Below are 23,450 nucleotides of genomic sequence, written 5' to 3'. Positions count from 1 at the left end.
AGTAGGCGATCGAGATCGATGCCGCGAGATGCCTCGACAGCTGTCACTTAAGACCACTACTGCCGGGGACCTCAGCTGCACCTCCCTCTTTCATATACCCTGCAGCCCCTTCTCGCTTGCCAGGACCCACACATCCACCCAACCCGCATTTGCAATTTTTTAAAAAATTATTTTGTATGGGAAAAGCAAAAGGGTGTCCATGGCCCATACAACCCACACACCCGAGATGCTAGCCCCCAGCGTACCTTGGGCTGTGGCCACCGGTGGTCCCCCCAGCGTGATCACGGGCAGGGTTAAAGTTGTAGGAACCTACAACAACATATCTCTTCAGGTTATACTTTTGTTTTTGTTTCGTGCTGTTTATGTAGCCTTTTTTTTATTGAAATCATAACTGCTTTCAGGCAGAATTTGCTCTTTGCAGCTGTCCTTTTTATATATCCTAGAACCATACCTAATTAAAACAATATACAATATTCCAACATTTAATCATGTCTTGTTAAAAACCTGCACGACCTCTACAAGATCATATGGTATCAAAGAGCAAGTATAAAGCATGAAGCAAGCCAACTCAGCTGGCCAGTCTTTGGTCAGTACTTAGTTATATATTACATTATATGACATTAATTTTTCATTACGTTGTATATCTCGCGAGGCTCCATAACTAATGCGGCATGCCCAAGGGCTTAGATATTAGCAGTGGTATCTTTGCTGATTTTATCCTTGTGCCTGCCATAAGATATCATTTTGCATTAAGTAATTAATAATTGATAACGGAACCAAGTCAGAATCAAGGTCGCCGCTCCTCGTAATCGTAATTCTCGTTGATCGCCTTTGATGAAGGGTGCACTGCCGGATCCCTTTCGTTTACTGCGCAATAGCACGGACTGCCTGGAGGAGGAGGCCGAATATAAGACCACGTGCAATTTGTTCAATCTGCAAGCAATCGAATACCCTTCCCAACGCCTCACCACTGGCAGCCGCTCCCATAACACTAGTGAGGGCCTGGGGCATGCCATGTTCAACAAGCAATTTACGAGCCTTTCGGCGCAGATCCTCTTTCTCCTTTTCGCTCTTTGGTGGGGGCCATTTCCGGCGCTCCTCTTCGGTAGGCATGATGTTCTCGCGAATACTGCGGAGGTGGCTTGCAATTCCCTCATCAGAAGTATTGGCTTCGATAACTGATTCCTGTAGTAGAGCACGGATTGCTTCTAAATTTGGGTTTCCTGGGCGCAGAAGAAATGTTTTTGCTGCAGTAAGGAGAGTGCGACGAATATTCCAGGCAGACGATAAGGTATACAGCTCGTTTATGACTGCGAATATGAGTTCCACGGCCACTTGTGTTTCTTGTTCATTAATTGGTAGAGGCGCAGATTGAGATTGACTTTTAGCCGGCGTCTCCTCGAGATGACTTGGAAGTGTAGCGGCTAACGCAGCAGAGGCCCTTTGACCAGAGGTTCGGCCTTGCTCAGAAGAATCTGGAACAGCGCCTGCTGATTTGGGCGAGGGCGCCAAGGAAGTTTTGGAAATTTGAGACGGGGTCTGAGCCTCGCTTGTAGGAGGGGAGGTATAATCATCTGAAATTTCACTTGGTGGTGGAGGTAAGCGGGTGCCACGCTCCGCGGTGGATAGCTCCAACTTTCTGCTCATTTCAGATGCCCCTGAAATTGATCTACGGAGAGATGTATCGGGGACCATTGAGTAGTTGGAGCCCGAAGCAGAATCGTTGCTAGTTCGGCTTGCTGGCATTGTATGCGGGAGTATTTCTCGTTGAATGCTAGATGTGCCAGATGCTCTCCAACCATTATCTTCACTGTCTCTGCTTCTTCGAAGACCAGAAAACGAATCTTGACTGTCAGTGCGTGAAAGAGAAGGGGCCGACATCGATCCTGTCCTATTTAAAGCCGAGCTTAAATTGCCAGAAGATTGCCGCTTCTGTCCAAAGCCGCCAACCCCACCAAATACCCCAGTCACACCTCCAAGCAAAGTCTTCCCGCCATCTGCAGCGTTTTTTGGAGCACTTGACAGCACATCCAACATTCCCTTCCCCATGGTCTCGAAAGCCGCCGGGCTGGGCCAGCCGAGGCCGGGAAACCCGCTTTTGTTTCCTTGCGCGATCCGATCAAGTCCCTGATCTTTGTTTAAAAATCTCTTCATTCCCTCGCTCTCAGCAAGTTGTCTATATGTCAGAGCAGTCCGAAGATACACTTCTAATTGCAACCGCAAATCGGACTTTGTGTTTCCTTTCCAGCTTGGAATGCACCGATAACGTTCTCCAAATTCTGGAATTCCGGCGATCATGGAAATTCGGCGCATAACTTCATGAAGCGTTTCAAAATCGACGTAATTTCTTGCTATCATCCAACCCGGAAATTTCTGCGATGCAGGCTCAATTTGGATAAGATAGTCGGACGCAGGTTTGGAGCGTAGAGCCTTTCCGTCCTCGCACAATGAATCATCAATTAAGGATATTGATGCATTGACCAGACTCAGGGTTGCAGAAGAAGGACTTTCGACAATGGCACTGTCATCTTTGTGTTCTGTTATAACGGACTGTTGCGTATCAAAGCCTGGAAAAGCCGATGGAGTAGATCGCTTTTCTGAATTCGCCGTTTCAATAAAAGATCGCGCAGCCTCGGCGGAAGAACGGCCATTGAAAGCCTCGTTAGGTTCTAATATGCCGCTGTCTGATGGCAGAGTCATGGAATGACTTGCGTGATTTGCGGAGTCCGGTTTTGGACCATCCCTACTTGTGCTCTCTTCCGAAACACGTGAGCGGTGTCTTCGAGCGTCTTCTTCAGCTATCATTTCATTCAGCCTTTGAGCTTCACGCATTGCAGCCTCCATAGCCACCTCAGCTTTGCTGGAATGTGTCTCGGGCTGTGTCCCCTCGCCCCTCCGCACGCTCTCTTCTAGCGAATCTTCTTTCACGCTAGCTAACCTTGTTGTCTCTGCTTGTCGTTTCACAGTCTCAAGTCCTTTGCCATCGGTACCGGTGACGCCGGCATCGATTGCATTCATGATCTCTGGTTCCCCCTTTTCAAGCATCGAGACGATCCAGCCATTGATCCACTCTGGCTGTGAACAAGTCTGAATAGTCGATTCCAGTATAACTCCTGCTAGTATCTCCCGCAGGAACACCCGCGCGGGCAGACAAGAATACACTGCTGGCTCAAGAAAAGTCTGCAAGACATCCTCGGCAACCATGACCAGTTTTCGTTGTTGATGCTTTTGGCTAAGTAGATTCGCAAGGTTGCTATCCGGGTTGGACTCGAGATAGTCCAGGACGGCTTTCGGCGCGGGCAACGGAATTGGAGAAGGAGCCGATATGGCGCTCGACAACTCGTTGAAAAACACGATGATGATGGAAGACGCGTTTGTGAGAAAATCAAGGAACGAATCAGCGGGTCTCTTCCGTGACAAATGTGATGAAACAGAGAGCATAAATCCCGTCAGCGTCTGTTGGCAAGCGGCCGGAAATGATGCTTCAGCTGGGAGAATTGGTGAATACCAGAATCTGAGAGCTTCACAGTCAGCGGTAGAATTAAACCCTGAACCATAGATGAGTACCCACTTCACATAATCTCTAATAATGGCATCAGTGAGATCTGACAAGGCCGACCGCGTAGCAGGTGGGAGGTTTGAGTAATGGTATTCGGAATGATCTCTTCTATTCTTGCTTACACCTGTCGCAAGCTCCCCCTTCTCATCCTCTGCATTCTTCCTGTCGCGCCAATCCAGAAGTCTTTCTACAATCTTTACGCCCGGCTCTCGTCGAGTGCTCATACCCCCTGATTGCTTTTCATCACTAGAGGCCCCAGTGCTGCCATCCTCCCAACTGGCATGTATGGCCACTCCTCCAACGACCCCGATTAATACTAAACCCACCCTGCCGAGCACGAAATATGTTGTGGCGCCGAGACCAACCAAACAAGCCCCAAGCGTCTCATTACTAGCATTCGAAAAGAACCTGAGCGCCTGGTCTGTAAGACCTTCATTTGCACTTGTCGAACCTTGCTCGATGTCTTTTGATGCGACTCCGGGTAGTTGGCGCAACTTTCCGTTCAGTCGCTGATGATCGCCGTCAGACGAAACGGCGTCGGCGATCGGATCGCTGCCGCCAGGGTGTTGCTCCCCTACCTCCATAGCATCGAGGATTTTGCCACGTTCCTCAACTCGAACTTAGGCAGGTTTCCAGTCGACAAGTCCATAAAATTGATTCACTGCAGCGTGTGGGGGAGGGTACGACAGACTGTGGAGTTGAACGTTTCTACTCCGTATGGACCAAGGAGCGATGGAGCCGCGCGGCGCACGTACTCGGTAGCCGCATCATGTTTTGGTCGGAAAGCTTGTCTTTAAGCGAGTGTGGGATATTGCAAGGTTGTGTACTCCTAGCGATCAAGCATGCGAGGTTTTCATTCAGAACGCGAACAGGGAAAGAAAATCACTAAAGGTCCAAGATATTGACCAAAATTGTGCACGTATCTACCTACTGATTGCACTGTACGGAGGACATTCGGTACACAGCAGCTATTCTAGTAGCTGTAGAAGCTACGGAAGCTTTTGGGGAAAAGAAAAAGAGAACTCTCCCCACCCCGGATTAATAGATCATATTTTTGCAGGACGCCTTACCAGTTATGGCGGTATGCATTGAGTGTCAAAACCCTCTCGTTGTTGAAGTGGAGAGGGATGAGGATGACGAGTTAATGGTTGGCTCAAGCAGTTCAGCCGCCGCAACTACGACAGTCCCGGATGATGTCGAGTTGGGTTGCGGCTGCCATTTCCACTGGTATGGCACATTTCAATGACCGTCTCTCTTTCGTCCTCTAACAGTTTTTGTCAGGCAATGCTTACTAGACATTTATTCGACTCCTATCTGCCCCCATTGCGGAACGCTCTTACTTTCTACGTCCCAGATCGGCGAAGATCAACTACTCTGCATTTTACGAAATGAAGGAGGTGTTCAGGAAGGACTTGACATCCTTCCCTTGCTCACCGAGGAGGCGTACCTGAACACACACCCAGGTGAGCGTAAAGGCCGCGCATTCCTGGAATTTTGCCGCGAAGGAGATATTGAAGCAATTGTCGACCTGCTCGGCGATATCGAGGAAGACAATGACGGTGAAGAAATACAGCAAGGCGCGGAGGAATCAGGGGCTCCCATTGATGTCTTAAGATACCAAGACCCTATTGGAGGGTTTAATTCTGCACTGCACGTTGCCGTGCTGAGCGAAAAAGTCGAGGTGGCGTGGCTTCTGTTACTAGTCGCTTCCAATTTAGAACCTCAGATTTTCCCTAATCAGGTCCTCCAGGCTGCGGAGCAATTCGGCCTATTCAGAGAAGATCAATCAGGGAAACTAGATATACGTGCTCTGCGCGATGCGGAGGATCGAACCGCCGAAGAGGTTGCAGCCAGTGTGGGAGGTGTCTGGAGGGACTGGCTTGGCACCGGAAGACTTGCTCTCTAATTCATACAAGAAGCACTTGTGCAAACGCACGTCTGCACTCAAAAAAAGAAAAGGAAAAGAAAAGAAAGTTTTCGCCCGACGACTGGCATAGAAGCTTTAACATCCCAGCAACTGGCTGATTCATCCTATTTTCTCCGTGGCACACGTAAGATCATCCACTGAGCCGTACAAGGACCGTACAAACATTCCAACCGTTATATCCTCCCGCCAGAACCGTCGAGGGCCACGGAGGATTGGGCGTTGACCGTCTGCTGGACGAAGTAATCGCATTGGGAGGTCGTGGAAATCCCATTCAATATCTTGTGAAGTGGAAATGCTATGAGCCTGGATTCGACAAGTGGTAGCGTGAAAAAATTCTATCAAATGCTCGAGACCTCATCGAGGACTATGAGGCGGCGAGTTCACTCCCGTCAGCAAAGCAGTTAAAGACCTTTGGTTCACTGCTCCTCAGTCTCCACCAACAGCTCACTTCCTCTCAACCTCGACCTCAATCGCCACTCCAGAATCTATTCTCACTTCTAACCCGCTCATCTCTCTCATTAACAATTGATTCGTCGTGGCGTCGTAGCATACGCAGGTTGGTTGGTTCGTCACCCAGTTCTCACTTGCCGATTAGCACAAGACCACCATTGCCTGCGTATTTGCATACAGTTGGTGTGAGGAAAGGGGGGGGGGGGGCAAACTCAAACTCGAGAACCAATTATCACAAAAACATTGCAGCAGCAACGCATTTTCCAAGCGACCTGATCGCCTTCTCATCCTATTTGAAGATTGACTCGATTGTTTCAACAGCCATAACTTATATTGTCTGGATATTGGGGATATGGATACTGTTCAGTTTCTATTATATTACATGGTACTATAGAAATATGACAGATAAAAATTTTAAACCCTTTCATTCAAGAAAAGCTTATCACACATCTCTCAGATGAGCATTCGTTTTATTGAGCACCTGCATATAAAAATTTAGGCCAAACCATCCATTAATCGTGAAGATATAAAGTTTGTGAAATATCATACTATTTTGTATGTGAGTTTGTTCCGATTGGTCCGCTTGGGCGATCGGATCGCTTGAGAAATACTCCGTGCGTTATGGCGAGGAGGCCTGCCCCTCGCCCCTCGCCCCACGGTTCGATAAAGGGGTCGCGGGTGGTGTTCAGCCAATAAAAGTCGGTCATTGTAGAGCGGTGATCTGCGCTCGGCAGATTGTTGATCTTGCCGTGTCTGTCGTTGTTGCTTATCGTTTCCCGTCATCGGTTTGTTGTTTGAATGTCCAATCATATATCGCACAAGCTCCGCCGCCTCTGTTCAGAGCAACCCCTCTGTCTATGCTTTAAGGACCACTGAGATCTATAAGACCGGCAAGCCATTCCACATATTCATAATTCCTTCCTCGAATATCAATTAAACCAACCTCACCCCATCTTCGAGCGGTGTTGCCTCTCTGTCTATTCTTTCTCTGTCCGTGCCCAGCAGGGGGACACGTGCAGATTATCTTTTGTGTCATACAAAGCATCGAGACAATTTCTGCCTATCACAAATCTAATAGACACTGTATACAATATGGCGCCAATACAAGAAGGTGGAATCCGTATTGCCATTGATGTGAGTTGAGACCCGAGAAAGACAGAGACTCTCCGATTGCTAATGGGACGAACAGCGAGGTGGGACCTTCACCGACTGTGTAGGAAACCCGGGGACTGGGAAGATGAAAGACGATATCGTCATAAAGCTATTATCCGAAGATCCGTCTAATTACGATGATGCGCCGCTCGAAGGTATTCGACGCCTTCTCTCAAAGTTTACCGGCCGCGATATCCCTCGTGGCGAGGCGTTAGATACGTCCAAGATCGAGAGCATCCGAATGGGTACAACAGTGGCGACCAACGCATTGCTGGAAAGAAAAGGAGAGAAGATCGCCATGGTGGTGACCAAGGGATTTAAAGATTGTTTGGAGATTGGCAATCAGTCACGGCCGAGAATTTTCGACTTGGCCATAAAGAAGCCTGATGTACTCTATGAAGAAGTCATTGAGGTGGATGAACGGGTCACACTCGAAGATTATGCAGAGGACCCTTTTCGGAATCAGACAAAAACACCACCCCGAGATCAGACTCCCGATGACGCTGCTGTCGTAAGAGGCCTTTCAGGCGAGGCCGTGCGGATACTTAGACGACCCGAAGAAGAAAGGATAAAATCACAGCTACAAGCGCTCTACTCAAAAGGCGTTAGAAGCATTGCTGTCTGTCTGATGCATGGCTATACATTTCCCGATCATGAAGCCTTGGTTGGCCGGATAGCGAGAGAGCTGGGTTTCAACCATGTTAGCTTGAGCCACGAGCTTATGCCCATGATCAAGCTGGTGCCTCGAGCAACTTCTGCGTGCGCCGATGCCTATCTAACTCCAGCTATCAAGAAGTATATTGCCGGGTTTGAAGCGGGATTCGAAGGCGGCCTGGGAACGCACAGTCTGAAGACCGAGGAAGGGGCAAAGGGCGCGAGATGCGAGTTCATGCAGTCTGATGGAGGTCTCGTGGACGTCGATCAGTTTTCGGGGCTTAAAGCCATTCTCTCAGGCCCTGCTGGTGGAGTTGTCGGATATGCGTTGACTTCGTACGACCCTGCTACTCGAACACCGGTAATTGGTTTCGACATGGGAGGCACTAGCACGGACGTGAGCCGTTATGGCGCGGGGAGATATGAACATGTCTTTGAGACGACCACCGCGGGCGTGACAATTCAATCGCCGCAGCTCGACATTAATACAGTTGCTGCCGGTGGCGGTTCGCGATTATTCTTCCGAAATGGCCTCTTCGTGGTCGGACCTGAGTCCGCTGGCGCACATCCCGGACCGGCTTGCTACAGAAAGGGCGGTCCTTTGGCCGTCACAGATGCCAATCTTTTCCTTGGCCGCTTACTTCCGGACTTCTTCCCAAAGATCTTTGGAAAACACGAGAATGAAGGTTTGGATAAAGATGCAAGCGAGAAGCTTTTCAAAGAACTCACAGATCAAATTAATGAGGAGGTTTCTGGCGGAAGAGACGACAAGAAAATGACGTGTGATGAGGTGGCATATGGCTTCATTAAAATCGCCAACGAGACCATGACGAGACCCATCCGGTCGCTGACGGAGGCTAAGGGCCACGACACGTCGCAGCATCGACTTGCAACCTTTGGAGGTGCCGGGGGTCAGCATGCTGTAGCAATAGCCGAAAACCTTGGTATTCGCCAGATTTTGGTCCACCGCTATTCATCTGTCCTCTCTGCATATGGCATGGGTCTAGCCGATGTTGTTGATGAGCAGCAGGTGCCAAGCTCAAAAGTCTGGTCCGACGATTCCACCGTCCGAGAAGACTTGAAAGAGGTCATGGATGGTCTTAAGGGGAAGGCAGTGAAGGCACTACACGATCAAGGATTCAACGATGATAAGATTGTCTTTGAGGAGTACTTGAACATGCGTTACCGGGGTACCGAGTCCGCCTTGATGATTATCAAGCCTAGTGTTGAGGAAGTGGAAAACGAATACAATGGCGACGAGTGGGCCTTTGAAAGAGCCTTTATTAAACAACATCAGCAAGAATTTGGGTTTACCCTACCCGGCCGCGATATCATTGTTGACGATGTCCGAGCCCGTGGAATTGGACAGAGTTTTAAAGGCTTAGAAAAGACTGTTGATCAGCAGCTGAAGGAGATTAAAATAAATGACTTGGGGCCAAACGAGAAGAGATACGGTACTAATAGTGTCTACTTTGAGGGTGGCCGACAAGAAACCCCAATCTTCAAGCTCGACGATCTTAACGTTGGTGACCGTATAAAGGGTCCTGCAATCATCGCCGATGGGACTCAAACTATTGTTGTCACACCCATCGCCTCAGCTTTGGTGATTGATACCCACGTCGTCATCAATATTGGCGACGACAATGTGCAGACAAAGAAAGTCAACGCCAAGGACGTCGATCCAATTATGCTGAGTATCTTTGCCAACCGATTTATGGCCATTGCTGAGCAGATGGGACGAGCGCTCCAAAAGACGAGTGTGTCCACGAACGTAAAGGAGAGACTAGACTATTCTTGCGCCCTCTTTGATGCAGATGGCGGATTAGTCGCCAATGGTGAGTCCAACATAGCTTCTTATTACATTCTTTCACACTAACAACCGATAGCTCCTCACCTTCCAGTGCACCTTGGAAGCATGTCAACCTGTGTCCGTACGCAGTCTAAGTTGTGGGAGGGGAAGCTTAAGCCCGGTGATGTACTTGTCTCGAATCATCCTGAATATGGAGGCACGCATCTGCCCGACATTACTGTCATTACTCCGGCCTTCAACGATGGGAAGATTGTCTTCTATGTCGCCTCGCGTGCTCATCACGCAGATATTGGTGGAATTCTTCCTGGCTCTATGCCCCCGCACTCTCGAGAGCTTTTCCAGGAAGGAGCTGCTATCAAATCCGAAAAGCTTGTTTCCGAGGGTAATTTCAATGAAGAGCGTATCACGGAACTTTTGCAGAAGGAACCATCCAAGTATCCAGGATGCAGTGGCACCAGGTGCTTGGCAGACAATCTCAACGACCTGAAGGCGCAAATCGCTGCCAATCAAAAAGGCATAAATCTGATCAGTGCACTGATTGAAGACTATGGCGAGGAAGTTGTTCAATTTTATATGCACAACATTCAAAATAATGCTGAACTGAGCGTCCGGAATCTTCTCAAGCAGGTCAGCAAGCGTTTTGAAGGGAAGGACTTGTCTGCGGTTGATTACATGGATGATGGTAGCCCCATCAGGCTGAAGATATCGATTGACGCAGACAAGGGCGAAGCAGTATTTGACTTTGCAGGAACTGGACCAGAGGTTTACGGTATGTTCTGAGCCACTCAGTTCTAATGCAACAACTTTTTTCTAATGTAGGGCAGGGAATATCAACGCACCTCGAGCCGTCACGTACTCGGCCATCATCTACTGTCTTCGTTGCCTCATCTCGGAAGACATTCCTTTGAACCAGGGCTGCATGAAGCCCATTGATGTTCGCATTCCACCCAAGTCGTTCCTCTCGCCTTCCAGCCGAGCAGCAGTGGTTGGTGGAAATGTTTTGACGGTAAATTGCACTACCTTTCTCACACTCCTGCAGCGGAAGATCTAACTAATTCTCTCTCTCTCCCCCAGAGTCAACGACTCACCGATGTCATTCTTAAATGCTTCCAAGCATGTGCTGCTTCTCAAGGCGACTGCAATAACCTAACATTTGGCATTGGCGGAAGTCAGGATGGTGAAGAAGAGGTCAAGGGTTTCGGCTATTACGAGACCATTGCAGGCGGTAGCGGCGCGGGTCCCGACTGGGACGGCAGTCACGGTGTTCACACCCACATGACCAATACTCGAATCACAGATTCTGAAGTCTTCGAACGTCGATACCCCGTCATTCTTCGCGAGTTTAGTTTGCGCCCGTGTTCGGGTGGAATTGGCCAGCACCCAGGAGGTGATGGCGTCATCCGTGATATCGAATTCCGTATTCCTGTTCACGTCTCAATTCTGTCTGAACGGCGTGTTTACCATCCATATGGTCTGAACGGCGGTGGCGATGCAGAATGCGGGCTAAACTTGTGGATTCGTCGGGTTGCCCAGTCCGATACTGACCACCGTGGAGGCGAAGACCATGAAGAGACGAGGATCATCAACATGGGGGCCAAAAACACGGCATTCATGCAACCCGGGGAAAGAATTGTCATTATGACACCGGGTGGTGGAGGATGGGGCAAAGTTGGCGAGGAGAGCCGCGCAAAGAAGGAGAGAGACCCAAAGCATGCGTGGAGAGGAGGAAGCTTGTTCAGTCGCCTGCAGGTTCAGGAAACGAATTAACGGTCGCAGAAATTTACGTTGCTGATATAGATTATTCATGATTAAGGCATTTGCTTGGAGCATTGCACCAATTTGTGCCAGTGTATATAGAGAGTAATGATATGTTACCATTGATCAAGGAGATTCTCTTTCTCCTATCCAAAATGTGGTGTGGTGCTGCTATATTCCAAATGATGGACGGAGCTGTAACAAGCTGGTGCCATTAGGAAATCCAATTCTAAGTAGTTCAATTGCTTCAAAACCAGTACAGGCTAACTATTTGTCTTTCGATTTTCGTCAACTTAGTCATCATTTTCATCCTCATCACTTGTGGCTTCAAAATTCTGTTTCGACTTTTTATCCTCGTCCGCCTCATCGCTCTCTCCATTTCCCTCGGTGTCTTTCTCTTCATCCGCACCAGGAGAAGCGGAAGTATTATAATCTGGCCGTGGTACCTTCTGCCCTTGAGCCACAAGCACACCTTCTATGGCAGGGAGAACGCTGATTAGGGCGGTATAATGCTCGATTGGAAGAGAGATACCCTAGAAAATGCCATTCTTATTAGTCTTGTAAAGAAAACAGACGACAACGCGGACTTATTTAAAAGTTTGATGTTGCTGCAAATATCATAGTAGAGAAGATGGAAATGGAATGAAATGAATTTGAATAAAGGGGCCGGAGACGGAAGACCGTACCTTCTTTCCTGGCAAATGTTTCCCATCCTTTTCATAGTACTCTCGAATGCTGACCATTGTTTTCCCTCGGAAGCTCGAGACCGTCACGCGGCGATTCTTGGATAGCTGCACAAACAATCTCAGTATCTCACTCAGAGCATATCATTCAGACCAAGTCATTTGCCTCATTCCGCTTGGGGAACTAATTGCAATAAAGCCATTCAAAAGCGAAAATGAGCTCGAGAGGTCGTTTTCAGAGGATCTCTTACCTCCCAAAACGGGTTCCCTTCATCATCGGTCTGATGAGCCGAAGTACCTCCAGACGCTTCTGACCTTGACGCAGCAGGACCTTTGGGCCCGGTTCTAGCTTTTTTTGTCGCGGGCTCGTCGTCCGCAGCGACAAAGCCACCGTCGGAATCGTATGATGATGGCGAGACGCGTTTCTTTGACTTCGGAGGCATCCTCCTATTTTTTTTTTTTTTGTTATACGGGAGCTAGTGTTGCCAACGCGATTGATTATAGTAGATTTATCTGGAGATTAGTCTTGGGCGCGACTGAACGCTTATAATTGATTAGGAATGGGCAGTTGGAAGATTGACGGTCCCTTATGAAACGAGTTGTCATGTAAGGTTGCCCTGTGAAAAACAGCTGGGTCGAGCATCTGGAAGCAGCGAGCCTATGACGATAGCGATGAGCTCGTCCCAAACATAGACGCAGTTCACGCGGAGACCGAGGGACCGTTGGCGTTTCAGGGTCAAAGGAAAGTTTAACCGAACAGGAGCTAGGCAAGGTCTGTTTACAGTTATCACCCTTTAACTAACTCGGTAATTTTTGGTAGCCGCATCTTTGAAACAATCCCATAAATGACCGCCCACGTGACTTGGCGTTACGGGATGGCGAGGGTAAACACTGAACTGCAATGCTGGATACTTGTATACCGTGGCAGGTTGAGGTCGATGCCTCGTCAGGTATTTTTGTTCATGAATAGCGTCACATTGCATTGGCGTACCTTACTCCTCTCTTATATTTGCAAGGGAAACACCTCACCAACCGCTTGAGTGTCACGGGAAGTAAGGGACTAAAGTTAATTGAGGCTGAGTAAGACTATGCATCCACTACAGTGCATTAATACAGTAATACGTCTATTAAGAGAGATCATTATTTCTTCCAATGTGGAATTGAGTGGAGGTTCGTAGTCCAGAGCAAAAATGATCGATGTTTTTTTTTTGGCAGTGAATTTCTATTGATGCCAAGCCAGCCAGAAAGATGAGGACCGTTGGAGAGCAATAAACGGTCAATATCTGAGCGGCGTGGGGTCTGTTGTGCTGCGGGGATGTCTGTATCGGTGAAGAAAGACCATTTGTGCTCACTGCGCCTCCAACTTTGTTGGAACGACACCATGATATGTTGAAATGCATCCCTATAAGGAACTAGCAGGAGACTTCCAGGCCGTTGGTAGGGCGGCCCCCACCCATACATGTAAGGCGGTTTCTACTAATGCTTATAGCCACAGACCCGTACAGGGATGGCAGAATGAAGTGCCTTCATGTGGGAAGCATGGCTGCTATAAGCCCCTCATATTTTGCTTTTCGCATACACGAAGTGGCGTTTACAATGACGAAAATAATATTGGAAAACGCCGTACTAAGGGCGAAAAGCGCAGTAAGTTACTGCACCATCATCCGCATTTTCGGAAATCATCGCATGAATCACGCGCGTGTTGGATGTGAAGCAAAATGCTGTTGCCATGCCACATGAATGACGCACAGAAAGGCCTGTCATTGGCCCTGTGTCATGCTATGTATAAATCTGCTTTGGCTATTGATATAATAAGAGCGGTGAGCTGTGGCGATGCTTCTCGATAAAATGTTGGAATTATATCGTAATAGATGCCAGCGATGAGATATAAGTCCTCAACGAGCTCCAGATTTATATAAAGCTCATCCCAACTCACTTTTAACCTCACCGATTGACTTCAAACCCCCGCCAATTCAAAAATCAAGATCCAACTTCAGTCCATTGCGGCGGCCTATTTTGATATATTTGATTTTGAAAACTTCAAAGCTTTCTCACCTCACCAAAATGATCTTCTCAGGAAGGTGTGCTTTCGCATTGAGCGTCCCCCTTACCGCGGTGAGAGCCGTTGACAAAACGATTGATCCAGCACTCGTGGCGCAACTCAAGACGGCCGCTACGCAGCTCGATCGACTGAACTTGCTGCCTGAAAATTCAGATTGGCTGTTTGACTACTCAGCTCAACCTTCATTCACATTCTCTCCTGGGTCGGTCGTTAACGCCAACGCCGCCACCTTCCCTGCAGCCGTGGGCAACGGGCTGACGCTGGCCATGATCAACCTTGGACCTTGTTCGATGCTTCCACCTCATTATCACCCTCGGGCCAGCAACTACGTCGTTGCAGTTGCAGGTACCACGGACACCTTCTTCATCGAGGAGAATGGTGCGAGACTGGTAGAGAATACCCTGACGCCGATGAAAATGACCATTTTCCCGGCAGCCAGCATACACACAATGGTCAACAGAGGTACGAAATATAAACTTGGTCTCCAGAATAATGGATCAAGCGCAGTTTATTGACGATCTTTCAGGTTGTGACAACGCCCAGCTAGTCTCCGCACTTTCAAACGAAGATGCCGGCACGCATAACATCGCTAATGGCTTGTTTTCTCTCCCACCAGAGCTCGTTGCTGTGGCTCTAGGGTATTCTGGCGTAGATGTGAATCAAACCGCCAGTAAAATCCCACCGGTCGGTACAGGTAGCATCGCAGGAACTAAAGAGTGTTTAGCAAGGTGTGCGAAGCAGAAAAGGAGTCGGGACTTCTCGAGTTAGTGGGCAACATATGTGAGAGAATGCTCTGCGAGTGTCGCAACCGCATGCAAAAGGATTTCGCAAAATGATTTTGTAAAATCAGAACGAATTCAATGCAGACAAAGAACTCAGCTTCAATATGAATTGTTGTTATTTCAAAGTGGCTATGCAACATCAACTTCCAACATTGTGTGTGACATCTATTAAGAGTTGAAGATTTGGGGCTTAACAATGCTCAATCTGTGTCTCCCGCCTTAACTATGGCTCCGCTCCGTCATCGCCGAATGCAGATCATGGGTTCATGACTGATTCGCTTTGGGTGATCCATCTAAAGCTAAGCAAAGGGATGATCATTCTCCGCCGTCCGAGTGAATCTAAACATCATAAGACGAATCTGTGATGTCAGATGCAAAGAAGAGGGCGAGCATCTCGCTTCTGATGTAAAACAAATTGAGACAATGTACAAATCAAGATATAATGTGCTTCGAATCCTGATCCAAGCAACGAAAGGACAATGAGGAACGATGAAAAATTAACATGACATTTCCTTGTGAGTAAAAGTCGTCAGAATGCCGGGGCGGAGAATTAGAATCAAAAATTCTTTTTTTTTTGATTGCCTTCGCCCACACCCTCTCATAACAATGACCCTGGCTGAAGAGCACTGGGTATCACGACCTTTGGTCGGCGTTTTTGACGCAGCAAAGGTCGACCAGGCAAAAGCCTCTTTGACTGAAGTTGAAGAGTGAAATTATTGCAGACAGGCAGAGTGTTCCGCTAAAAGAACAGAGATTAGCGAGATAGAAGGTTAGATGATGACTCAGCAGCCCCTCAGTCTCATTCCGGGATACCGTGGCTTGGGCCCCTGGCAAGGGTTGCAAGAGGTTAACTTACACCTAGCGTGGTAATCTTTACGTTATGGCCAAAGACCATTAAGCTGTGGAGGACAGGTAGCCTAGATTCAGCGTCGTTGGTTTCTGTCGCTCCACGTATCTGTGATCACAAGCTCGGTACTCCGGGCAACAACAGATGGATTCCAAACCAGTCCCTCCGCAGGGGTTATGGTGTGCCTCAATATATATTCGATAATTAACGACATTATCTAAGTTATTCACTGGTCTGCTTAGTTTTTTATCCGTTCGTTATATTTGCCAAATCTTCAAACCAAAAGATCACATTCTCGTTGTCAAAGTTCACCTCCAAGTTGGCCCGCCTTCCAAGCATCGTCCGCATCTTCAACCGTGGGCTACCCAGCTTTTTCTCTGGAATAGAGCTTTCTCACGTACCCAAACCTGCCTGGGCATCGAAGCAGGCCGTACGGCGGGATCGCCCCGTCGCCGGCGAAATGTCAACGCCGGAAAATAAGTCCTATCTTGCCGCCGGATTAAATGCTATTTCTCCGTGGGGCTCGCGAAGCACGACACCGAAATCTACACCCGCACCCGGTCCGAAAGAACCGGTATTAGGACAGCAGCAAGGTGGTGATCATGTGGTAAGCCACAGTCATAGACTTAGTCTACGAAAATATCCAAAGGATTGTCCCAGGTTGGACGTCAGGTGGTATTATGCCGTGGATGTAAGTTATTGTCAAAGCATCTACGGATTCTCCCTATCGAAATCTCTCCATGGAATAGAAGCTAAAGATTTATTCTTCAGGTCCCCAAACGAAAGCCCCAGCTCCTGGACCAAAAGGAGTCAAAGGGCACCAAACCCGCTCCGCCGCCAAAAAAATTTGTCCCTTTCTCCATCCACGATTCTAAAGCAATAGAGGTCACATTCCAGAAGCTAGCGGAAGAAGAGGACGACCAATCGGTTGTTTTCCCGGGGGCTGATGCTGGCGATCTCGGCACGACACCCGGTAAGCAGGGCGCTCGCAATGAGAATACGAGCTTGGATGATGGAGGTATCGAGGAACGCGCCGCAAAGGCCAAAGTAGCCGTTCACGAGGATTACCTTTTTGATGTGGATGTTGAACAGAGAGAGCTGGCTCCCGCGTACTGGCTGGGACCTATATACGAGGTCAGGAGAGGCACATGGTTCTATCAAGGTTAGTATCTCGATTTCTTCTCCACGAATGTTACGCAAACGCTCAAATTTTTTCAAAGAGGGCTCGAGTCTCCGCCCATGTGATGAGAACCTCGCGACGCAGCTTGAGGAAGGATATCTACGAGTGAAGCCATGGCAAGCAGCCCAACAAAGTAATCTGCCCATGAGCACCCCGAATAGATCTAGGTCTTCGTCATTGATGGCTTCCATCGAAGGCCAAAATGCCAGGAGCGCTCCATCCTCAAGGTTTGTGACGCCAAAGCCTTCTTCAGAAAATCTAAAAGTTCCGTCTGGAGAAGTCGATCCAGATTTGGCCAACTCAAAAGGAGCATCACCGGCGCCAGCAAATCAGCTTCACACACACAGACTCTTTGGTACATATATGAATTCTGTGGTCACATACCAGGATGACAGGACTGCATGGTTGCTGAGTGATGATTTCATGTCTCGAATGAGCAGCAGTATGTATCAGCGTTTTGCTGGAGGTGGCCATCTCGGCGGTGTTAAAGTCATCAGGGGTTACAGCGAACCGGGTAAAGTGAAAGAGCTGAAAGACTCTAAATCGCCGAAGCAAGACATGACTCCACCCCAAAATGGAACGCCAGCGACGAAGGGCACGGTACTTGCTGAGGATATTGATTTGAAGGAGAGTGCACCACAACTCGAAGCACTAAAATGTCGTTCAGCCCCTCCTGATATTCAGGCGGAACATCTCGCTCCAGGACCGCCAGAACCTGCATCAAAACCTCAAAGGCAGGCATTGGAGCGGAGGGTCTCATCATTTGTGGAGACAAACGAACCTGAAGACCCTGAAAAGGCAGAAGAGGAGGTCAGAAAACTTGATGAGAAAGAAATCAGAGATGATTATCGAGATACTGATGGAGAAGAACAAGGTCGAGAAATCGGCCACTTGCTCTTGGTCACTCATGGAATTGGTCAAAGACTAGGTCTTCGATTGGAAAGCGTTAATTTTGTGCATGATGTCAATGTGCTGAGAAAAACGCTGAAAGCTGTCTACTCGTCCTCAGCAGATCTCCAAGCTCTAAATAATGAGCTTGAAAAGTTACCCAAAAATTGCCGCGTGCAGGTGCTCCCTGTTTGCTGGCGTCACCTCTTAGATTTCCCCAAGCAGGGGCTGAAAAACAATCGGAAAGAACATGATTTGGGTGATGCGGATGATTTTGGAGACGAGGAAGAATATCCGAGCTTAGCGGACATCACAGTGGAAGGCGTGCCAGCGGTGCGGAGTCTAATCACTGACCTTGCGCTGGACATTCTGCTTTATCAAAGCGCTTACAAAGGCCACATTTCCGGCATCGTTCTCCGCGAATGCAATCGCATTTACAAACTTTTTCTTGAGCGCAACCCCAATTTTAACGGAAAAGTCAGCCTTGTGGGGCACTCCCTAGGTTCCGCCATAATGTTTGATATACTGTGTCGCCAAAAAGAAGAAAAGCACCTTCGTGCACAAGCTCGTCAAAGGCATGTTAGCATGCGAGACCATCCTCAACAAGAGTTGCAGCTCAATTTTGAAGTCGAGAATTTCTTCTGTTTGGGCTCCCCAATTGGGCTATTCCAGATGCTGAGAGGTCGCACTATTGCTGCACGGCAGAGCTCAAATTTCGCCCCTGCGGAAACGCCCACAGATTCCGAAGAAGTTGAAGATCCTTTCCTCAGTGCTCCACTGTATTCGGGCACAACTGACACGAAGTGGTCGGAGACAACACTTCTTCCCGTCACTATATCATCGCCAAAATGCAATCAGTTGTTTAATATTTTCCACCCAACAGATCCCATTAGCTATCGCATAGAGCCCCTTATATCTCCAGCGATGGCATCCCTCAAGCCGCAGCCGCTTCCATACACAAAGCGAGGCATTTTTGGTGCACCAATTGGCCAAGGTCTCACGGGAATTGGAGCTAGAGTTGGTCAGAGCGTTTCCGGATTCTGGTCAAGCTTAAGCACTGGAATTGCGAGCAGTCTACTCAATCGAAGTTTGGGCATTACCGGCGACGAGGCAAAGGACACTTCATCAGCAAGCAGCTCACGAAATTCACCATCTGTGCCACTTTCGCGGGTCCCACTTTCGGCCGCTGCCGGTACCAATAGTATTGGGGGAGGTGTGATTCCTGCAGAGAATGTCCAGTCCAGCCTGGAAGAAGTTATGGAGGATGATAGGAAGCGGCGACTAGCGGAAGGCGCCCTGTATGTTGATCCGGCCGTCGATCATCCACCAACCCTGATTGATTCCGAAATCGAGACATTATATTCCGGGTTTCAGAAGCGAAGAAAGAGCCATCAAAGCGAGCACGGGATTGATCCGAGTTGGCAGGAAGCTGAGGAGAAAGGAAGAAAGCTCAGACGTGAGGAAAGTAAAGTACGCGCCTTGAACAGCAATGGCAGGGTCGATTTCAGCATTCAAGAGTAAGTTTCTTCATTCTAGTCGCCCTGAGCATCTAGTATTCGCGACAGGGGCTTACAAATTCTAAAATTTAGGGGCGTCTTTGACATTTCCTTAATAGCCAGCATCGCAAGCCACTTGTCATACTGGGGTGACGAAGATGTTACCCACTTCATGCTCTCACAGCTCCTCTCAGGACCTCGCCATTTACGTCGCTAGCAAGAGGGTGATTAGATATTCGTTTCGACTTTGTAGTAGAATTCTGTAAACTGTATGTAGAAAAACTTTGAGGCGATTACAGGGCATTCACTGGCAATGGAGTTGGTCGTCCTTGGGTTTAGAATATGGAAAAGCCTTTTCGCATAACCTGTATTGGATAATGAAATCGGAAACGCTTCATTGAGAAGAAGAGAAAAGAGGGAATCATCGCTGGTTGTCGATTTTGAACGGATGGGACCATTCCATGCTTATCTTATCATCAATCAAGGGAAATAACAGGCAAGAAGTGCATTTGAACAGAGAACGGGCGAAGAACGAAGGAAGAGGACGCTTGATGGGTTTACGCTGGGCAATGCGCTCACTTTTCAAGTATTTGAATAAAAATCTCAGATGATTTGAGGAAGCGTGGTCAAGCTTGCGTCCCTCCTTGATCCTTTCCCATCTATCGTGCTTGAACCCTGAGCGGCTCGAGACCCCACATTCGCGGTGGCGGTGCAAGTGCCCCTCTTACCTCCTTAGGCAGCCGCCATAACAAGCAAGTACAACAGTACCAACTCAAGTAATTTCGCCCCATAGTAATCTCTTCCCCGTTCTCGGTTCATCTCCCCTTCGTCATTCCGCTTTCGACACGCCATTCTTGGCAAGCAACGTCAACGTCAGCTACTGCTCTGATTGTAAGTTATTTACTCTGCTGCCTTAATCCTATCCGTACTTTCTTCAATTATATCACTGTATATCTTGCGAGAGAAAGAAGGCTTCTTTGTGCCCGCGTTTCGTCAAGTTGCGACATTCCCATCATAGCTACAGCTATCTCTTCCCTTTCAGCAGCTAATTCAGGACCCAGCCTCAGAACCCCAGGTCCTTTGATTCAGTGTATGTATATGGCGAAGTGCATTTATTCCATCTTGGCAAGTGATCGTTGCTGACTTGCTGTCTTCCACTTGTTTTAGAGTAGTTGCAGAGCTCGGTCTAAAAGAAGACTGCCATACTTTTCGCAAAGCGACGCCTGAGTTTAGTGCGGCAACAAACAAAATGAACGTCATTAAATTACAAAGGTATGGACGTGAAGCTCAATTTGCATTTTGTGTACGATGAGATCATCTGCTTTTCATTGGCCTGGACCCTTTTTTGGAGAACATTACAGAGACCAATGTTTGAAAAAGCACTGTCGAGCTCCGTGGAGGGATTGTTTTATATTTATTAATGGTCTAGCTGAATTGTATATGCTGTTTGGACAGCTCTTACATTTTCCGACGTGAAGGAAATAGGCGCATTTTTTACCAGGTTTAAATTGATTGGTTTGCTGATGACTTCTTCAGGAAATATCCTCAGTTCCAGCAAGACGAAATCTTTGGCTTGCAAGATGCTTTTCGCAAGCTCGACGTCGATGATAAGGGCTACTTGGATGAAGCTACAGTAATCAAAGCCACGCAGCAGTCGGAGAGGCAACCCTACGACGTTGTGCGCCAAGCATTGAAGGAGGTTGAACTGGACAGCTCCCGAAGAGTAGAACTTGATGATTACGTGGACGTAAGTTCTAATTGGTCAGCCGTCATCGTTCTGATCGAAAAATGCTGATTGAAGTTTTTCCTTCAAGCTCATCTCGAAGGTGCGAACCTCCCAGCGTGCGCCGCCAAGCTCAACTCCAACTGCTGCACCAGGCGCTTTGCCTGCGCGCGGACATGGCGCAAAGGGCAGCGTGAGCGGCAAAATCCAAGTACAAGGATCATCGTCGAACGTGACGCATACCATCAACGAGGACGAACGTACAGAATTTACTCGCCACATTAATGCTGTGCTGGCGGGTGACCCCGACGTGGGCCACCTCTTGCCCTTCCCCACTGACACCTTTGAGATGTTTGACGAATGCAAAGACGGTCTGGTTTTGGCAAAGTTGATTAATGACAGCGTGCCCGACACAATCGACGAACGAGTACTCAACCGCCCGAGCAAGAAGCTGAAGGCACTTAACGCATTTCACATGACTGAAAACAATAACATTGTCATCAATTCAGCCAAAGGCATTGGTTGTTCAGTTGTGAACATTGGCAGTGGGGACATCATCGAGGTCAGGGAACACCTAATCTTGGGTCTTATCTGGCAAATTATTCGCCGCGGACTGCTTGGAAAGATCGACATCAAGTTACACCCAGAGTTGTATAGACTACTGGAAGAGGATGAGACTCTTGAACAATTTCTCCGCTTACCGCCAGAACAAATTTTGCTGCGGTGGTTTAATTACCATTTGAAGAACGCAAAATGGGATCGAAGGTAAGGCCGTTTGTCTGTCGCTCTTCATGGAAAACAACTAACTTTTGCCGTCCTCTGTAGAGTTTCTAACTTTTCGACCGACGTCAAGGACGGGGAAAATTACACGGTCCTTCTCAATCAGCTGGCCCCAGATCTGTGCTCTCGCGCACCTCTGCAAACCCGGGACCTTCTTCAACGCGCTGAGCAGGTGCTGGATAACTCCGATAAGCTTGACTGCCGCAAGTTCCTCACCCCTACCTCTCTGGTTGCCGGTAATCCAAAGCTAAATCTTGCTTTCGTTGCCAACCTGTTCAATACTCATCCTGGTCTGGATCCGATCACTGAGGAAGAGAAGCTTGAAGTTGAAGACTTTGACGCTGAGGGCGAGCGTGAAGCGCGTGTCTTCACGCTGTGGCTCAACTCCTTGGATGTGCAGCCGGCGGTCAATTCGCTCTTTGATGACCTACGGGACGGCACCGTCTTGCTGCAAGCCTATGACAAGGTTATTCCAGGCAGTGTTAATTGGCGCCATGTCAACCGCCCGCCAGCCTCAGGTGGAGAGATGCTGCGCTTCAAGGCTGTCGAGAACACAAACTATGCGGTCGAGCTTGGAAAACAGAATCGCTTCTCGCTCGTCGGTATTCAGGGTGCCGATATCACTGACGGACAGCGCACACTTACACTGGGTATGGTATGGCAGCTTATGCGTAAGGACATCTCAGAGACACTGTCAGCGCTTGCACAACGCCTGGGCAAACGCGAGATTTCGGACTCTGAAATGGTCAGATGGGCAAATGAAATGTCGCACAAGGGCGGCAAATCATCTTCAATTCGCTCGTTCAAGGATCCATCGATCGGTACCGGTCATTTCTTGCTGGACGTGCTGAATGGCATGAAGAGCTCATACGTCGATTATGACCTTGTCGCTCCTGGCCGAACCGACGATGAAGCCTATGCCAATGCGAAGCTCGCCATCAGTATCGCCAGAAAGATGGGCGCGACGATCTGGCTGGTGCCTGAAGATATTTGCCAGGTCCGATCGAGGCTGGTTGTTACATTTATTGGTAAGCTCTTCCCACTGTCACCCTTCTTTCTTCGCTGTCCCATGGCTTGAGGACTGGATCACCCGGTCAATTGCATGTTGTTTGGTCCTTGGATTCGACTGGCAGATGTAGTGGCTAACATTTTCTGAAACTGCAGGATCGCTTATGGCTACACACGAGAAGATGTCATAGGCATGGAAGCCACGCTATATGTAAAGCGAATTATCCGTTTTAAAACTGTAGTGTAGATGATATTTGCGATACGGACGCTGTTGAATCCTACCTAGTATCATAATCATTCAAATTATGTAACCTGCTATTTTCAAATTTGCCAGTTCGAAGTTAATCTAATGATTACATACCCTGGCTAGCAAAAAGGTGGAGAATAATGCTCCCCTGTACCTCCGTAGTTTATGACTTGAAGATAGAGTAGATCCTCGGTTAAACTTGGGCACTACGACAGCGATCTTTTTAGCAAGCGGATAACTGTGCTATCGATATGTTAGATTATTTCAGTGAACGTGTTTCTTACGTTGACCTGTTTCCGTTTGGTTTCTTTCTCTTCATGTTACAATATCTTAATTCCCCCGTATCAAAGTCTTGGATACAGCGCAGATATCACGCCATTTGGAAGCTTAATAATTTTTAATCAAAGATTAGTGATAGTTTAGACGAGGTGACTCAAATGGCTGGGT

The 23,450-nt window shown here is 48.2% G+C and overlaps 7 protein-coding genes across 7 annotated transcripts; 5 read left to right on the top strand and 2 right to left on the bottom strand.

The window, feature by feature from the left end:
* Window positions 1-632: 632 nt before the first annotated feature.
* Window positions 633-4,281, bottom strand: L228DRAFT_250582 (hypothetical protein). The gene is made up of 2 exons (XM_018333367.1): window positions 3,572-4,281; window positions 633-3,514 (listed from the first exon to the last, which is right to left on the bottom strand). Exons 1-2 carry the CDS (start codon window positions 4,141-4,143, stop codon window positions 865-867), a joined length of 3,222 nt encoding a protein of 1,073 aa, XP_018185688.1. The 5' UTR covers window positions 4,144-4,281; the 3' UTR covers window positions 633-864.
* A 353-nt stretch (window positions 4,282-4,634) lies between these two features.
* On the top strand, window positions 4,635-5,465 carry L228DRAFT_241317 (hypothetical protein; the record flags this gene model as incomplete). Its single annotated transcript, XM_018331320.1, has 2 exons — window positions 4,635-4,786; window positions 4,841-5,465. 2 exons carry the CDS (start codon window positions 4,635-4,637, stop codon window positions 5,463-5,465), a joined length of 777 nt encoding a protein of 258 aa, XP_018185687.1.
* Window positions 5,466-6,744: 1,279 nt separating this feature from the next.
* On the top strand, window positions 6,745-11,443 carry L228DRAFT_250580 (5-oxoprolinase). The gene is made up of 5 exons (XM_018333366.1): window positions 6,745-7,070; window positions 7,126-9,577; window positions 9,629-10,321; window positions 10,377-10,558; window positions 10,627-11,443. The coding sequence occupies exons 1-5, from the start codon at window positions 7,029-7,031 to the stop codon at window positions 11,317-11,319; spliced, it is 4,062 nt and encodes a 1,353-aa protein (XP_018185686.1). The 5' UTR covers window positions 6,745-7,028; the 3' UTR covers window positions 11,320-11,443.
* On the bottom strand, window positions 11,394-12,454 carry L228DRAFT_285500 (putative RNA polymerase II transcriptional coactivator). Its single transcript, XM_018336340.1, has 3 exons — window positions 12,242-12,454; window positions 11,994-12,098; window positions 11,394-11,840 (listed from the first exon to the last, which is right to left on the bottom strand). The coding sequence occupies exons 1-3, from the start codon at window positions 12,431-12,433 to the stop codon at window positions 11,601-11,603; spliced, it is 537 nt and encodes a 178-aa protein (XP_018185685.1). The 5' UTR covers window positions 12,434-12,454; the 3' UTR covers window positions 11,394-11,600.
* A 1,600-nt stretch (window positions 12,455-14,054) lies between these two features.
* Window positions 14,055-14,820, top strand: L228DRAFT_241314 (spherulin-1A; the record flags this gene model as incomplete). The annotated part of the gene is made up of 2 exons (XM_018331319.1): window positions 14,055-14,514; window positions 14,579-14,820. The coding sequence occupies 2 exons, from the start codon at window positions 14,055-14,057 to the stop codon at window positions 14,818-14,820; spliced, it is 702 nt and encodes a 233-aa protein (XP_018185684.1).
* A 1,321-nt stretch (window positions 14,821-16,141) lies between these two features.
* On the top strand, window positions 16,142-19,462 carry L228DRAFT_254238 (DDHD-domain-containing protein; the record flags this gene model as incomplete). Its single annotated transcript, XM_018333814.1, has 4 exons — window positions 16,142-16,372; window positions 16,453-16,843; window positions 16,902-19,266; window positions 19,339-19,462. The coding sequence occupies 4 exons, from the start codon at window positions 16,142-16,144 to the stop codon at window positions 19,460-19,462; spliced, it is 3,111 nt and encodes a 1,036-aa protein (XP_018185683.1).
* A 644-nt stretch (window positions 19,463-20,106) lies between these two features.
* L228DRAFT_250574 (putative actin-bundling protein Sac6) lies at window positions 20,107-23,380 on the top strand. Its single transcript, XM_018333365.1, has 6 exons — window positions 20,107-20,335; window positions 20,413-20,517; window positions 20,782-20,992; window positions 21,060-21,733; window positions 21,794-22,776; window positions 22,913-23,380. The coding sequence occupies exons 2-6, from the start codon at window positions 20,495-20,497 to the stop codon at window positions 22,945-22,947; spliced, it is 1,926 nt and encodes a 641-aa protein (XP_018185682.1). The 5' UTR covers window positions 20,107-20,335; window positions 20,413-20,494; the 3' UTR covers window positions 22,948-23,380.
* Window positions 23,381-23,450: the final 70 nt, after the last annotated feature.

Source organism: Xylona heveae, assembly GCF_001619985.1.
Source record: "Xylona heveae TC161 unplaced genomic scaffold L228scaffold_11, whole genome shotgun sequence".
Taxonomy (NCBI): Eukaryota; Fungi; Ascomycota; class Xylonomycetes; order Xylonales; family Xylonaceae; genus Xylona; species Xylona heveae.
Note: the sequence above shows the minus strand (reverse complement) of the source record. Positions and strands in the feature narration are given on the sequence as shown.